The sequence below is a fragment of the Aquila chrysaetos genome, chromosome 8 (assembly GCF_900496995.4).
Source record: "Aquila chrysaetos chrysaetos chromosome 8, bAquChr1.4, whole genome shotgun sequence".
NCBI lineage: Eukaryota > Metazoa > Chordata > Aves > Accipitriformes > Accipitridae > Aquila > Aquila chrysaetos.
In genome coordinates this window covers 40901168-40917059 of record NC_044011.1, presented here as the reverse complement: position 1 = coordinate 40917059, position 15892 = coordinate 40901168, and the positions used below count along the sequence as shown (strand labels likewise).

General features: G+C 44.8%; 3 protein-coding genes across 5 annotated transcripts; 2 read left to right on the top strand and 1 right to left on the bottom strand.

Moving 5' to 3' along the window:
• Positions 1–644: 644 nt before the first annotated feature.
• On the bottom strand, positions 645–3378 carry PIH1D2 (PIH1 domain containing 2). Its single transcript, XM_030023177.2, has 5 exons — positions 3118–3378; positions 2869–2992; positions 2096–2341; positions 1271–1536; positions 645–1154 (listed from the first exon to the last, which is right to left on the bottom strand). Exons 1-5 carry the CDS (start codon positions 3277–3279, stop codon positions 1008–1010), a joined length of 945 nt encoding a protein of 314 aa, XP_029879037.1. The 5' UTR covers positions 3280–3378; the 3' UTR covers positions 645–1007.
• A 145-nt stretch (positions 3379–3523) lies between these two features.
• NKAPD1 (NKAP domain containing 1) lies at positions 3524–8994 on the top strand. 3 transcript variants are annotated; one of them, XM_030023178.2, is made up of 5 exons: positions 3524–3764; positions 4748–4848; positions 6030–6185; positions 6759–6812; positions 7613–8994. In XM_030023178.2, exons 1-5 carry the CDS (start codon positions 3696–3698, stop codon positions 8133–8135), a joined length of 903 nt encoding a protein of 300 aa, XP_029879038.1. In that variant the 5' UTR covers positions 3524–3695; the 3' UTR covers positions 8136–8994. The 3 variants fall into 3 exon arrangements, with proteins under 3 accessions (XP_029879038.1, XP_040981399.1, XP_029879040.1); XM_041125465.1 differs by lacking the exon at positions 3524–3764 and adding an exon at positions 3911–4441; XM_030023180.2 differs by lacking the exon at positions 3524–3764 and having other exon boundaries at positions 5918–6185.
• An 801-nt stretch (positions 8995–9795) lies between these two features.
• On the top strand, positions 9796–15557 carry SDHD (succinate dehydrogenase complex subunit D). The gene is made up of 4 exons (XM_030023183.2): positions 9796–9927; positions 10007–10111; positions 12281–12425; positions 14871–15557. Exons 1-4 carry the CDS (start codon positions 9870–9872, stop codon positions 15034–15036), a joined length of 474 nt encoding a protein of 157 aa, XP_029879043.1. The 5' UTR covers positions 9796–9869; the 3' UTR covers positions 15037–15557.
• Positions 15558–15892: the final 335 nt, after the last annotated feature.

Below are 15892 nucleotides of genomic sequence, written 5' to 3'. Positions count from 1 at the left end.
AAATAAAGAAGGGGGAAAGCTAGGAGTTACTGCTCTTTTGTAAGCCTGTATTTTAAAGTTGCAGCTCAAAACCAACTTGTCTGTTTCCATTTGTGATCTCACGAGTATCAGTACAGAAACGTGGTTGTAGTGCAAATGTGTCAGAGAAGCTGTAAGAATGACGTACTGCCAAATCAATCGTGAAACTAAGATTACTTAAACTTCTGTTTGTCCCTTTCCCAATTAATTCTAGTAATGCTTAGTAATCCTTAAAGTTGTTTTGTGTTGCTTTGTATTATTTTGTATTTTGTGTATTAGTGTAAACTAATGCAGATACTTTTCCTAGTTGAAGTGCTCCAAGATAGTTTTTGGTTGCTAGCTTCACACTGAGCATTCCTGAGCTTTGAATCTCTATATGCTGTTTTGAATAGTACAGAATAGGTCTGTTGTTTTATGGTCTCATTCGGAGATTACCAAACTGGTAAGAAGTGAGGTCAAGCATATTCAGTAACTGAAAAGACTACCAAGCCTATTCCAGTTAAGATCAGCAGGAATTGTCCTAAAGAGAACAGCAACAGCATGCAGGGCAACTTGTGGAACTGTATGACACACCTCTGCTGGTTGTTCCAATGTTAAATACACAAGAGATGCTCTAACCATGTGAATCCAGTAATCAGTTTATTTACCAAAAACTTCACAACTGTTACTGCTGTACCTTAAGGCAAAATGAATGATGTAGTAAAGCATGTATGCATTTATGGTTCTTTACTACAGCTGTTAATATATTCAAATACTCCTTGAATATTTATAATCTTTACTTATTTTTTACCTAAGTTTGGCGGTGCTAGTATTCCTCCAGATGTCCTTTTCTACATGTATCTTCTGAAGGCATTTGAGGTATTCACCCCTGAAGATTAGAAGGTCAATAAAAAGAAACCAACTCATCACCATCTAAAAGTTAGGATTCTCGTTCTGGGCTTTTGTTTTGTTCTGTCATCTGTGAACATGAACTGGACAGAATGCAGTCTTTAAGGATCAGGCTTGGCAACTGGCACTGTGATAAACAATACCCGTTTTCCTTTGTTAAATACTGCTGTAGTTGTTTCTTCATCCACCAATTCTGGCAGATCTAGTTGTAATTTGTATTTTTCAGGGACTTCAATGATTATGTCATCCTAAACCAAGAAAATTAAAATACTTAATTAACTATTTGACAACAAATTAGCAGTGAGAATTTCTAGGAACTGGAGGCTAGACAGAAAATGCAAGGTTATTCTTTCTGCTCTCTTACCTTTGAAATCTGCAGATCACACTCAGAAACACAGCTAAGCTTAGGCAATTCAATTTTTAGTTCAAATTTGAGTGGTTTCTTGTTTGTATCCTTCACGGTGATCATTTCATAGACAGGGGTACTTAGCTTCTCTGGCATTTCAGTACTGCTAATTTCTTCTATCAGATGCACTTTAGAGTGTGTCACGTTTTCATCCTTCAGCAACACAGGAACATTGCTGCAGTCCTCAGCTTCCATAGTGTGTAGCAGCTGATCAAGTGTCAGTTCTTTGAAGAAAAATAAGTTTTTCACACGTATCACTCAGTTACTAAGAACTGTAATGTTATGCCACTTGACAAATATATCATGAAAGTTTTAACTGTAATGAATTGTAATTAGCAATTTTGTCAGCTGAAGACTGTTACTGGCAGATTCTCTTTCGCCTGTGATTTGGTTTTATTGCCAACGGGTTAAAAGTTCTTGTTTTCAGACTACTAGTTACAGCAGCAACCCCTTTTACTCAGATTAGTGCAAAAGAAACTTAGCACCTCAAAGGATCAAACCCTAGCAGAGTTCCCATGTCTAGTGGATATAGGAAAAAGCGAATTTGCTGTTCCAGCGTCACTACAGCTTCTCACTTGTAAAACACGGGAGATGAATGCAGACAGGCCAGCAGGGTTAAACTAACGTCTGGTATGAATACTGCTGCCTTATTCTGAATGCTTAGAGAGAAGCATTTGGTTTATGCTTCTGGCAAGAACTGGGGTGAGAGAGATGAGACTTCAGTAAGTTTGTTGGAGAATCTGATAGGTCCTCAAAGAAAAGTGACAGCAGGTCTCTACATACCCTTCTTTGTGTTCTGACTGAGATGTGGAGTTGGCATCCGCCTTCCTTTCAGACGTTGCTGCATGGTTTCCAGGCTTCCTTTCAGTTTGAATGATTCAACGGTGTACAAATCAGCAAGGATAAGGTTGCATCGTTCCTCAACGAATTTAAGTGTCAAATGGATCAAGTGCTCCATTTTTTCTGGGTTTTCTTCTCCCCTCTGAAGAACATCTGGGTTATATGCAATATCTATAATGCTGTAAAGGTCTATAAAAATAACTTACGTGTCAGAATCATTGCTATGTACCATGTGCCAGCGTTCTTTATAATCACTTGATTTAAAAGGAAAGGAAATGAATTCGTGGCTTCTGGGCAGAGAGCTAATTCTGTCATCCTCCTCTAGAGTTGACACCTCTCCATGTGCTAAACCAGCAGTCTGTGTGTTCAAGGACAAGCGTGGGAACACAGTCCAAGTGAACATGAGTATATGTGGTCAAAGAGATTCCTAGTACTCTTCAGGATTTAGATGCGTACAACTCTTGTGTTTCTTCAGTTTTTTTGGTGTTTTTTTTTTTTTTTTTCAAAAGGGAAGGATTCATTTAGAGTCCTGTTGGGATACGCCTGTAGCATCCTTGCCTGCCCGCCCCCCCCCCCCCCCCCCCCCCCGGGCTAAGAGCTGGCCACGGCGCGACACCACGCTCTGTGACAGCGAGAGTCTGCGTCTGATTGCCACGCAGTGGACTACTGCAGCAACAAATGCATCCGGGGCGAAGCGCAACTCCTTCGGGACGTACCTCCTTCGCCAGTTACTTCTTCCAGCGGCCCCGCACTGACAGGAGTGGGATCAGTGGGGGCCTTGGGCGCCGGCACCCTTTTCCAGCCGCAGACGTTGATGAACAACGGCTTCCCGACGACTCCCTGCAAGAGGCCGAGCCGCGGCTGAGCGGTCCGTCCGCGCCGCCCCCTCCGGCCCCGCACTCGGCCCTCGTTACCCGCCGCAGCGCCCGGGCGGGAGGCCGAACGCCAAACCCCGCGCAACCCACCGTGGGACGGGCCCGCAGGCACAGGTGAGGCTCCGGCGGGGCGCAGAGCCGCTCGGCCTCGGCGCGCTGCTGCCGCTGGAACCGACGGTAGGCTTGGGGCTCGTTCTCCGCCATCTCATCCAGCAGCGACCAGAGCTGCGAGGCCAGCGCCGCGCCCGCCATGGCGACCGCTGTCGCCTAGCGACGGAGCGACCGGAAGGGCCGTGCTCTGCGGGTCCGCCGCCTTTCCCGTCCTCCTCCTGCTTCCGCTCGAGCCGGCCCCGCAACCGCCCCCGTCCCGCCCCCGCAGGCCCCGCGGCGGAGCTGGCCGCTGCCCGCCTGTCCGCGGAGCCGCCGCCGGGCCGTTCCGCCCGGCGGTCGCCGCGGCTCGGGGCTCCGCGGTGGCTCGGTCCCGACCTGTCGTCCCGTCCCCCCCCCCTCCGGCGTGTGCTGCCAGGAGGAGGCACTTCGTGGGGACCGCTTCCGGCCGGCAGCCGGGAGCAGGCCCGGCCTCTCCCGTCCCTTCCTGCCCGGGGGGTCCCGGTGAGCGGCCCCCGCCCGGCCCCGGGGGTGCCGGTGGGGCCGCGTAGGGCAAGAGGATGTCCCGGGTGCCGGTGGGAAAGGTGCTGCTGCGGAACGTCATCCGGCACACGGGCGCGCACAACAAGGTACGGCCGGGGCCGGGCTGCCGGCCCCGGTGGCCCCTCGTCCCCCCTCTCTCCCGCGGGTGCGGAGCCGCCGGCGGAGCGGGGAGCGGGGCGGGCGGAACGTCCGAGTTGTGATTTGGAGGTGGGGAGAGCAGCTGCGCTTTTCGGAGAGGAAAGGAGCTTGTTGAAATCAGCTACGTAAACGTCGTTAGTCTCGCTTTCGGTTTAACCCTCTTTTTCTTGAGCTCTCATCCTGGCGAGGGAATGTGTGTGTGCATATATGTATTTACCTGTAAAATTTGCCCCGTGAAAGACGTAGTCTCTCAGGACTTTCATGAAAACTACGGTTTGCCTTTTAAAAGTAGCAATTCTTTGGGTTTTTTTCTTGTTGTACTGCATATGTCCTTTTAATTGCATCAAAGAATTTGAACTTTGTGCTAATGTGCACAGGCAGTATTTTAGTGTAAGATTAAGGAACTCTGTTAGCTTTAGCAAACTATTTAATTCCTGACATAATTCAGCAGGTCCAACTCATTTATTTCATATGCTTATAAAAATCACTCACAGTCAGTGTCCATAAACATAGATCTGTGCCAAACCACTCAGTATTTGCATGCTGTGTTTTTTCAGCCTGTAGTGTAACTTCTCATTTTGGCTTGGTCCTTCCAGATGATATTTATATACTGAATTCTCTAACAGTACATATGTTTGGGATGGTAACGAATGACAAGGCAGGGTATCCAGAACAGCTGAGATAGCAAAATCAGGCAAACCCACCGTTTCTGATGCCGTTATCCTTATGTGCTTTTTTAGGGTATTACCATCAAGAGGTTCTTCTTTTGGTTACCTTGGTTATAGCTAGAAATAATAATCTGTTCCAGTATGGTAGGAAGGCTTGCTGTGAATTTTGTTAGCAGGAGTGTTGAGCTAGGAGCTGATGTTACATGCTACGTGTCTGTAACGTTTCCCTAATGTTACACTTGTTTCCCGTCTGTGACTTTCAGATTCAGGAAGAGACAGAAATGTGGAAAATAAGGGAGTGGGAGAAGCAGACAGAAGAGACTTACTGGAAAAGGCAAAGCAGAATGCTGTCGGACACCTCCAGGTGGGTTTTAATTGTGTAGTGGAGATAATTGGCTTGACTTAGTTGCTTAGTTGCTGAACCCTTTTGTGTTATAATACTTGAAGAACATTCTGTGATTACTATGTGTTTACAATATATGAAGACTACATAGACTACAGATATATTTATTTTCTCCTTAATGAGCCCCTGGAAAGACGTCAGACCTGTGCTTAAGTCTGACCTTTTATCTCTTTATCTAGATGTATAGTCTTCAAAATACAACATTAAGTAGGCCAGGCACTCCGAAGCAACATGGGTAGGAAGTGCTTGACTAATATGTCAGAATGTTGTGAGGAAAGTCTAATGTATTGCCGTTTAGGTTAGCAGTAAACAAAACTGTTATGGTGTGGGGTCCTGTGCTATTGTAACACACTGGTATTGACCGCTGCTTGTGTGGTGTCTGTGAAATCATTCTGACGTGCCTGAGGATCTCACAAGCTACATGAAAACAAACTGGATTTGGGGGGAGGGTTGGGCTTTGGGGCGGAAGGGGGAGAGCTTACTACCGTGAAGACTTCTCAGAAGCATGAACGTTACAGGACGTGGTTTTAGTATCTCAGGGAAGAACACTTTTCAGACTTATGCTAAGTCCACAGCTGCTGCTTGGCTCAGGAAGTGCAGCATTTCAAGTGAGAAACAAAACTAGAGCCACAGGCATGTGAGATCACTCAAAACAGTTGGGGCTTTCTGTGGATTTGGGGTCTTAGTCCTGGATTTGGGGGTCTTAGTCCTGGTACCTGATCAAATTGCAATTCTAGTAAGTCTGTTCTACTTCTTCAGTGTCCCCTTTGCTGCTTTTACTAGCATACGTCTCATTGCATATTGTTAGTCTGCTACTGCAGAGTAATGTAGAGGAAGAGAACTGCATTTGTTGTGATAAGCACGATAACCCCTTCCTCTAATTTTGCATTGTGAGCACCTCTGTCTAGAATTTTGCTGTGCACAGAGAACCGTAGTAAGTTTTGAAAACCAGTGTTAGCTACTGAACTGGTTTTGTGAGAGCTGTTAATGGTGACTGTCTGTTAAAATGATAGCTGGTCTTCTTACATAGATGGACATCCAAGACTTGCTGGATTTTTGCTCCTCTCGCTGGACTAACCCCTTGCTCAGAAAGTTTCTCCATCAGAGCTGACAGCTGAAGGACACGTGTTCTCTTTCTGCAGCAGTCGGATGCGCAGTGATGGCTTTGATGAGGAGGGCCACAGGGCTGACTGGAAAACAAAGAACTCACAATTTCTTGACCTAGTCGAAGATGATCTCCTTAGGGCCCGATCCTGGAATAAAAAGCTATATGAATGTGAAGCCAACATGCCAGACAGGTCTGTGGGGGAATTAATATTCTGTGATTGTAACTGTAATTAGAACACCTTTTTAGAGTCCTGTACCAAAAAGTTAGTACATTTCTTTTTTTCAGTATGTACTTCTATAAAATAATGCTTGATCTTATTTTGAGAATGAGTAAGTAACATGCACGAACTTTTGCAGTGTCACAGAATACCTGATTTGAGTTCATCTATAGAGTTCCTAAGTCACAGTAAGCAGCAAAAGTTCTGCCCTAAGCTTAGCAATTAAGCTTAGTATTTATTACTTTGCCCAAGGAACTTAAAAAAATCTTGAGAAATACAAGTTAGTGCTCTCCAGGCTTATTTTAAAGAAATTTGAGTTGTAGTTTTCCCTAATTAGAGATGGAAAAGAGACTGAAAACATAAGGTGTATTTAAATAGTACCAACCAATTGATCATATTTCCTTCCTTCTTTGTTGGGAAGGTTCTGATAGCCCTTCTTCTTTGCTATCTAAACTCATGTTCATTCTGTGGCTCTGTCTTTTCAGAATTATGTTTTTTCCTTAAACACCTTATCTCTTTCTAATAGATGGTTCTGCTTTCTTCCAGGTGGGGTCACAGTGGTTATAAAGAGTTGTACCCTGAAGAATTTGATACGGATAGGTAAGGCAAGCAGGCTTACTAATGTATCCAGAATCTTACTTCTGTCAGGTTATGCAGGGAATTTTACAAACTGAATTTTAAGTTTTGAGTATAGATCAGCCTTGAATGTAAAGCAGCACTGTTTAGTTACAGACACCCATTGAAAAAAATTCTAGTCCATTAATGTGGTTCCCCCTTGTCTGAGTCTTAGGAAGGGATTGCATCTTTTATAGTAATCAGACATTCAGCTTTAGCTTGAGTTACTAAAATGGAGGGTCTGCGTGGGTCAACGGAGAGCCAGAGTAGTAGGCTGAATCCAAATCAGTCAGTATACACTCTCTCAAATATCAGCTCCAGGTTCTCCTTTCCATCATAGTGTACCCGTATTTTCTGTTTCTCCTTATCTGGAGAATATAAATTCTTGCAGTATCCTGGAGAGTGGAGACTTAACTGTAAAATAAGATCTTAGACAAAATTCATTATTTTTAAACTACACCTAACAGAATCATCAAGTACAATATTTGTCAGGCTTACAGATTTGAAGTAACCTGCTATAAATGAGTTTTCATCACTTGGTTGCTTTCAGTACACATTCTCCTTGGTTCTGGCTCAAATACCTTAAACAGGGGTATTAGTAAGGTGTGGACCCAAGCTTCTAATAAGTACTTGAAACAAAAATGCAGCTACCGTGACTGTCACAGCGTCTGCTTCCCTGCTCTAGCCAAAGGAATCGCTGGGCTTGCTTAAAACTTTGAAAGAGGCTCAACTGCTATGAGCCTGCCTCTCTGCTTCCTTTTGATCATCCTCTGTTCTTTTTACAGTGACCAGCAAGAAGGAGATGAACAAAATGCTGTCAATGGGAAGAAGAAATCTCATCTGGGAAAGCAAACTGCCCGTGAGTCGCACAAACGGAAAAAAACAAAGAAGTCACACAAGAAGAAGCAAAAAAAGCGATCGCACAAAAAGCGAAAGAAAAAGAAAAAGGAGCAGGGGAGAACATCATCAGATTCTTCCCAGGAGAGTGAGTGCTCAGAAGAGGAGACTTCAAGCACCCAGAAAGGGAAACACAAGCGCAAGAAAAAGACCAGGAAAGTGCCTGCCAGGGAACCTACCTCTTCTTCTGGGCAGGAAAGTGACTTTTCTCATGCAAGCAGCTCAACCACCAGCAGCTCTGAGGACAGTGAATCTGAGGAGAAAAAAGAGAAACGGCCCCCAAAAAAGAGAAAGAAACGTCAGAATTCCGTGTCAGAGAGGCACAGTGAAGTACCAGAGAAGAGGAGCAAGAGGAAGAACTGGAAGGTGGCCGCTGATGAAAAATCGGAGGATAGCTCAGATGAGGACTGATGAGTCTAGGCTGCAGCAGCTCAAACAGTAAGGTAGAGGACAGAGACAGGTATTTATCTTTCAGCACTGCCCCATGGTACAACTTGTTTCAACACTGTGGTTTATATACATCCTGCCAGCCCACAAGGAAGAAACTGAGCCTTGGCAGCCTCCAGTAGGTGCCCCGTTGCTTTTCATTGACTTGACATTCAGAAAACCGGGGGAGCAGTTGCCTGTCTTACAGGTTGGCTAGTCCTGCCAACTTCTGATTTTTTTTCTGTGACCAGGTTGACCTCTGATGCACGAAAACGTTATAGGCTCTCTGCAGGGGAGAAACAGGCATGTTTGCACCTTTTTTTTTTTTTTTTTTTTTTAATTAAGTTTTAACAGATTGGTTTTTTGGGTTACCAAATCAATGACCAAGACTTGCAATAGCAGAGGGGAGAGACAAAAAGTCTGATAACAGAGGAAATGTCACTGGATTTAACCCTACGGTAGCTGTCTTCCCATCCTCCAACAAAAGTAGACCTGTGTGGCGGCATGCACACGGTCAGCTGGATGCAGAAGGGAGCACAAGGGAATCCTCTGATTCCAGTTGAAGGTGCAGTGACTCCTTCCATAATGGTGAAGAAAAGACACCGGTGCATTTGCTTGTTTTAGACTTCTCTCCAAATGCTGGCATGGGCTGGCCATTGTGTCTGCCTTTCCTTCATTCTCTCTAGGGGGATGCTGAAACCATTTGTGCTGACAGAGAAGCCTCGGTGGGTGTTGTGTTCTGTCTCTGGCCGGCCCAATGTATTCCTGGAGAAATTGGTACTGGGCTGTTCTCTCTGCAGTTGAACAGCCAAGCCTTTTAACAAAATAAATAAATCCAGACATGTTCGATGCTTTTGTCATTGTTTTGGAGTAAAGCCCGGGGACAGAGCACAGGCCTGAGAAGCCTAGGTGGTCCTTGTGTTCTCCCTGTGCCACTCGTTTCTGCCCAATCAGACCAGGTGGCTGTGGAGGGCTCGGAGGAGATGAAGTAAGGGAGGCTGGAGTGGAAAGCAGCCATTGGGGAAATGTACTGTGCTGATGCGACTGTTGTGTGTTGGTGACCGAGCACACCTCCAGCTTTAGTCTACGCCCGAACAAGTACAAAACGGTGTCAGTGCTGTCCCTAGGTCCTCGTTCCAGGTCCTGCTCACAGTCCCTCTTTCTGTTTCAAGTGAAAAGACGTTCTCTGCATGCCCTTGTCTGCTGGCTAATGCCAGAGGCTTGGAGAAAGCGGTATTGTAGGCTCAGCGTGCTTTCAGCTGCTCGCTCTTTTATCACAGCCACCTCTCTGCCGGTCAGTCACACAGTAGCAATGCAACCGCTTTACGTACATCATAGGAAATGTTCAAGAACGGGTTTATTTTGTATAGCTCCCCTCGTACAACGATTTTTCATTAGCGGGGGGGCGAGGGGGGGCGCCCGGACCCCTGTGGCCACTCCTGCGGGTTTTGCGATAGGACCAAGCATCTCCGAATGGGGATTCGATAGGACCGAAGCCTCTGCCCAGCCACGGCTGGCTCGGGTGCGGCCCGGAGGTCGCAGGCGCGGCCTCGTCTCGGCTTCCCGCCGCCGGCGGCTCCGGGAAAGGCCGCGGTTGCGCCACCCCCCGCAGCAGCAGAGCCTGCCCCGCCGCCGTCGCCACCGCCTCCCCCCCGCCCGGAAGCGGAAGGGCTGCGGCGGCGACTTCCAGCTCCGGTGCCCTTGGGCTGGCTGGGGACGATGGCGGCCCTGGTGCTGCTGCGGGCGGGGCTGGCGCAGCCCCGCGGCGCCCAGATGGGTGAGTGCCCGCCGGCCCCGCTCCCGGCTGCCCCGGCGTCCCGCCCTGCCCTGACACCCTGTCCCCGTTCTCTCCGCAGCTCTCCTCAGGAGGAGCCTTGGCCGCCGCCCCGCGGTCCTGGCGGCCGTCGCCGATCGGAGCGCCCCGGCCCGGCAAAGCCACAGTCCGCCCCAGCAGGGCCACGGTACGTCCCGCGCCACGGGGCAGCCCCCGCCGTGGGTGGGTGTGGGTTGTGCGTGTGGGTGTGCGGGGGGGGGGGGGGGTGTCTCGTCTCCCCCGTGGCCGGCACCCGGTTTGTCAGCCGGCGCCGAAACCGTTTTTCCCCCCGTCCTCCAAACGATTTCTCCGGTCCAGACAAACGGCGTGTTCTTCGTGTGCCCGTTCCACCCACGTCTGGTCAGGGCTGCCGTTTTTTTTAGCCGGGTGGGAGATTTTAAATGGCAGGTGTCAGTAACCAAGGGTGGAAAAAATTGATATGTGGCACAGTAGTTTTTCTTGGGTGAGGTGGGGTTACTGGTATTACCAGAATGTATTGCCATCGGCTTCGACAGTACCATTTTCGGTTGATAGCACGGCTGTTGATTTGCACTCTGCCCGGGTCTGATTTAAAACAAGGTGTGTGTGAACAAAGTATATGTGACTTTACATTGCTTGAATTTGAAACTGATGTTTGCAATGTTGGTATTGAGCGTGAGAATGCTGCAAGTCTTAAATAGGCGATATTAACTGAATGTTGAAAAAAGTAAATCTCTGCTTATTAACAAAGGTGTAGTTTTTTTGAATGTGGAAAAAAGGTTGAAAGATTTTAAAAGAAATCAGGAAGAAGGTTTAACATTGCTTATGGTTCAGTAGCAGTAATAATATGAAAACACTGCAACTGTGACTTTTTCCTGGAACAGTAGAGCTTCTGATTCACTGAGGTTAGTCTGAGAATTCTGATCTACAGGCAGAGAGTATTTCTTAGATTGCTTTTTACTCTCTCTGTGTGGTTAGACTACACAGAGGTGATGAAAGATTACCATTCCAAGACCAAGCTCTGGTCTGTCAGTTGTGCAACTAAATATGAGAAATGTTGTGACTGGAGGTTAAGGATGTTTTTTAGCTGTTACAATACAACTTAGAAGTGGAAAGGATGAAGAAATGCTTGTAAAAGAAATTGTCTTAAATACAGCTAGGCCATTTCCTTCCTTTCTATTCTGGACTTCATATTAACAACAGATCTCATGCATGTGCTGTGAAGCGTTTGTGGCTGTGGATTTCTACAGGGACAGCTTACTAGTCCACAGCCTAGGTCCCTTTCATGTTCTACTTCAGGTCCTTTGCTTTCCTTGTCTTCTCACTTTTCTAAATTTCTTCCTCCTTGCAAAAATGAAGAAAAACATTTCCATTTTTGTTTAGATGGATGGATAATATCTGTGTGTTAGGTAAGCACTTTTGGGGGTATTGTATTATATAGATAACTTCACAGAGTCAATTCTTCATGTTTTTAGACTGGGCTGATGCTGACATTCTGGTTCAAAGTATTGCTTATGATGTTAGGGGTTTGGTTTGCTCCAGAACCTTCTAGATGTTTTTTTGGTTTGTTTTTTTTTTTTTTTTTTTTTTTTTTTCCTCCCTGATAGTATTTGTATGCTTCCAAAACGTAAGAGTTGGTTACAGAGCTCCCTAGCTGGTATTTCTATTTCTAGAGTCATCTGTTACGTGGTTCATATTGTACCCAGCTGAGTGTCAATGGAGGACTGAAATCCTTTGGCCTGCAGGCTACTTCTAGGCCATATATAACTGTGATGCTCCCAGAAGTTTAATCTGCTATTTACAGTTAAAAATAGCAATATTGGTTCCTGGGCAGAACGGTGCACAGAGTTATCATGATGTGCCATTCACTGGAACTTGTAGTTGTGTCCATCTGGATCTCAAAGCCATTTCTCAAAAGGTGGGAGTAGTAAATAGTATGCAAGTCAGGAAATTCACTAGACAAAAAGGCTTTGCCTTCAGAGACGTTTTTTCCCTGCGGTGGTCGACTTGGACCCTAGTCCTGAACTGCAGGTTGTGAAAGTAGGACTGGTGTTTGACTTTACCTGTTGACCTCCTCTTCTTTTGTAGTAAAAGAAGCTTCTCTGTCTTAGCAGCAGCAAAGGGAAGAGTATTTTAAATTAACCTTTTAGACATGTAAAATAGATACATATTCTATATAGCAGTAATTCAAAGGTGTCTAGGTTTTGGTTGGATGAAAGCTTAGTAATCAGGTCAGAGAAAATACGTAATTGTGTGGTGCTGATCAAGATGAGTATCTGTTTTAAAGGTTACGGCACTTCGAACAGGAACTTTGCACTGAAAATGCTTCTCCTTACAGGCACTTCCAAGGCTGCGTCTTTGCACTGGACAGGTGAGCGAGCTGTCAGTGTCCTCTTGCTGGGTCTCCTTCCTGCAGCCTACCTGTATCCTGGACCAGCCATGGACTATTCGCTGGCTGCAGCCCTCACTCTCCATGGCCACTGGTAAGCACAATAGGTCCCTCAGAATTAAAAGTAAAGTCTGATAGTCAGGGTGGCTCCAAGCCTTAGGTCTTAAATCTGTATATGGCAGTAAGTTTACTGACTTATTTCCTGATCTAGTATAAAACACCTGGAAGGAGATGCAAACAAAGTCCTTACTCTCCAAATTCTGTGACAGTCGTGGTCTTTGACAAGACTAGTTGTACCTTGGTCTTCCTTTGTCACACTGTTCTCTCAGTCAGAAGGCAGGATACTTACTACTGTTAAGGAATCCATAAACATTCTGTAGTGTTCTTCTACACAGTATCTTACCTTAGGAGGACTTCCTTGCCACTGGCTATGTAGAATCTTGGACATTTTTATCTTGTAGAAGAAACAATGTTATATGAACAGAGGGAACAGAAACAGGACAGATCTATATAAAACAAGTTGTTCTTCTAAGGTTCTGTGCTGTGGGCTGGTTTTGTACATCTCAATGGTGGTGATATTCTGCATAATAAAGAGTTCATAGCAAATATTCCACTAAAGAAGCTGAGGCTTTGATCATTATTTTCTTGATTCCTGGGAAATGGATGCTTGCTCATGTTCTTCTGAAGTGTAGTTCTGCTGTGATCTTTAATGTGAGTAGGAGTGGTTCCAGCTGCATGGTTGGCCTAACTAGCAACATTTACACTCTTGAGGCGATGCTAGTCTGTAGTTCTTTGCCACAGGGATAAAGCAGATGAGCAACTTCATGGTGCTTTGGGATGCCAGGTTTTCTTAAATCTCAGTTTTGCCCTTACAAAGTTGTACCAGGGATTCTTGCACTTTCTTACTTACTGTGACTGGGAGCTTCTTCCCAAAGCCCACAGATCTAGTACAGAATTAATCTGAAATGTGGCTATCCTTGAACATACTTGGCAGAGCTCTTTCAAATATAAAATATGTAAAGCTAAGCTTGCCTGCCTTTGGAGCATTTCTTCACTTGTTTAGTATGTGCGTGTTCCGTAGGAAATCTTGTCCTAAAATATGTTGGAAATAGCGCTTTAGATACTTAAGTGGCTATCAGTCCAAACACTATTATAATAATAGACTTACTCAAGATACCTGAAGCCATATTTATCTTGTACTGGTCTTGCTGGCATGTAATAAAGATTTCTCTGGGCAGTGAACCTTCTGTGTTGTGAGGTAGATTGTATGTCCACCACACATCAGCTATTTCTCACCAATTCCCTTCCTTGTGCTCAGGGCCACTGGTTTTTTCCCATGAGGGCTTTGTGTGAATTAATTAGTGTGCTGTAAAGTCACACACCAGTTTTTCTGAGAAGTCTTAGCATGGCTCAGTCATATCGTGCCATGCAAAGAAAAGATCTTATGAAAATCCCTTATCAACACTACAGTTGAAGGGCAGCCTGTGAATCCCAAGTTGAGTATGCCTTATTTATCTGCACTTTGGAAGGCTTGAAGTGTGGGTAAGTGCTGCTTGCACTTTTGACCTTATTCCACTGTCCAGTTGTAATAAATAGCTATAATAGTTTGAGAGTAGTTGCCTTTCAGACCGCTTCCACTTTCTGCTTCTCTTCTGTGTGTCCAGGGGTTCCTTGCACCCTTTTTCTTGCTTTTGACATCTTTATGGTATTAGGACACCATCTAAGTGAAACTAAGCTCAGTGTTCACTTGCAGTGGCATCTGCTGCAGGACTTTGAACCTTGCTAGGTCACTAGTGTGTCTTAATTTGTGGGACACAGGTCTTTCAGCTTCAGGCTAGACCAAGACAAAATCCTAGGAAGAAAACTGTCGCATTAAATACGGTTCTCTCTTTTACCAAGTTGACATCTGTCATTGCAGAAAGCAGATATAATAGTACTTTCAGGAAGAGAACCACATTAGGTTAATATCATACTCTGTCTTCCTATTGCTGGGTAGTTTAAATCTGGACAAGAGTTCACTTCCAGTCTGACAGATGTAGAAAAAAAACCCAGAGTATGCTAATTTTTTGGTTGTCACTATTTTCTAAGCTAAATATGCATCCTGGAGTCTTCTGTGCGTTTGTGACAATGGCTGGTCCCAGAGCCACACGTTGCTGTTCAAGCAAGAAGGCTATTTCCTGTGGTTTCTTTTCTTCAGTCCTTGGAAGTCAGATAAGCTGCCCACTGTTTTTTGGAGGCAGATTCTATTGTCTGAAAGAGCTGTGCTCAACACCTTGTTTCCTCAGTACCATTAAGAAAACTCTGAGCCAATATGTATGTTTTTTAATAGAATATGCAGAATGTTGGTGGTTTTTTTTTTTAAATAGATGCATCTTCTTTTTGAGTGGGAACTGGGTATTCTTTAGGAAAGATGGATGATAGCACGTGAAAAAGATGATGTGTTTGAGCCATCTTAGTAGAATGCTCACATAAACTGGGTGGAGTTCAGTGAGGAATGCTCTTTTCTGATTTCAGCTTTTTTCTCCCTCTTATTCTGTAGGGGTCTTGGACAGGTTATAACTGACTACATCCATGGAGATACATCCATTAAACTGGCCAATACAGGTCTGTACGTACTGTCGGCTGTTACCTTCGCTGGCCTCTGCTACTTTAACTATTATGATGTTGGTATCTGCAAGGCTGTTGCCATGCTGTGGAGCCTCTAAGATGCGACCGAGTCCCTGACAAACACGATTGTTCACTGCTGCCTCTGCTTCATCATATTTTTATCAACCTGTTTAATGCAAAACAAATAAATAACCAAGGGTCCATAGTATGTACATACTGCAGCCAGTTCAGAGCTAGTGTTTTAGAAATAAATATCCAACAGCAGTAAAAATATTAGAAAAGAAAAAGTAGATTTAAAGTGGGTAACGTCCAGGTGAGAGTGAGTTGATTTAAGCTGCACTGTAAATTGGGAGGAATTAATTACGTCAATGACACACTTACATAGCTGAAGGTAACTTTCCTTGTAATGGCAGCTTTGATGAGTGTTTTTCTAAAATAACTGTTGTTTGGTTTCCTATCTTGTAAAACAAACTTGGCTTGCAGAAAATTGAACTTTTATTTCTGACCACAACAACTGAACTGTATGTAAGGCACACCCTGTAACTCTTTGGACCCTGAGAGTTGATGTAGAAAAGGGAATACTTATTTCTTAATCCATACAATAAAGAATTTACAGAAATTGTGTGTGTGTGCTTCTGAACGGTTTTTACTACTTTTGGATAACTGGAAATGTTTTCTTTGCAGATAGTTTGGGTTTTTTTTTCTAAAATCAGGTTCAAATACTAATTCATACTGTTATGTTACTGTTCAAACTGTTACTCTGCATTACTTCATTTAGACGTTATTAAAAAAATATTATTATGAATATGTATTGTCCTTAAAGAGTTGACTTAGACTTGACTTGAGTAATGTCTGTTAGAAAATACAGCCATAATTGACTTAGAAGAAAAATACTTTTGCAGGTTAGTTTTAGGAGCCATAAATAGCATATGGCTTTCATAGTTTCCCTGGAAC

Bases quoted from the DNA above. Each gene is read 5' to 3' on its own strand.
- PIH1D2 (XM_030023177.2), bottom strand. From the start codon at position 3,279: ATGGCGGGCGCGGCGCTGGCCTCGCAGCTCTGGTCGCTGCTGGATGAG. The intron at 2,993-3,117 runs GTGGGTTGCGCG...GGCCTCTTGCAG, and splicing joins GCCTGCGGGCCCGTCCCACG to GGAGTCGTCGGGAAGCCGTT. The intron at 1,155-1,270 runs GTAAGAGAGCAG...TTCTTGGTTTAG, and splicing joins GTGATCTGCAGATTTCAAAG to GATGACATAATCATTGAAGT.
- SDHD (XM_030023183.2), top strand. From the start codon at position 9,870: ATGGCGGCCCTGGTGCTGCTGCGGGCGGGGCTGGCGCAGCCCCGCGGC. The intron at 10,112-12,280 runs GTACGTCCCGCG...TTCTCCTTACAG, and splicing joins TCCGCCCCAGCAGGGCCACG to GCACTTCCAAGGCTGCGTCT. The intron at 12,426-14,870 runs GTAAGCACAATA...CTTATTCTGTAG, and splicing joins CTCACTCTCCATGGCCACTG to GGGTCTTGGACAGGTTATAA.
- NKAPD1 (XM_030023178.2), top strand. From the start codon at position 3,696: ATGTCCCGGGTGCCGGTGGGAAAGGTGCTGCTGCGGAACGTCATCCGG. The intron at 3,765-4,747 runs GTACGGCCGGGG...TGTGACTTTCAG, and splicing joins ACACGGGCGCGCACAACAAG to ATTCAGGAAGAGACAGAAAT. The intron at 6,186-6,758 runs GTCTGTGGGGGA...GCTTTCTTCCAG, and splicing joins GAAGCCAACATGCCAGACAG to GTGGGGTCACAGTGGTTATA.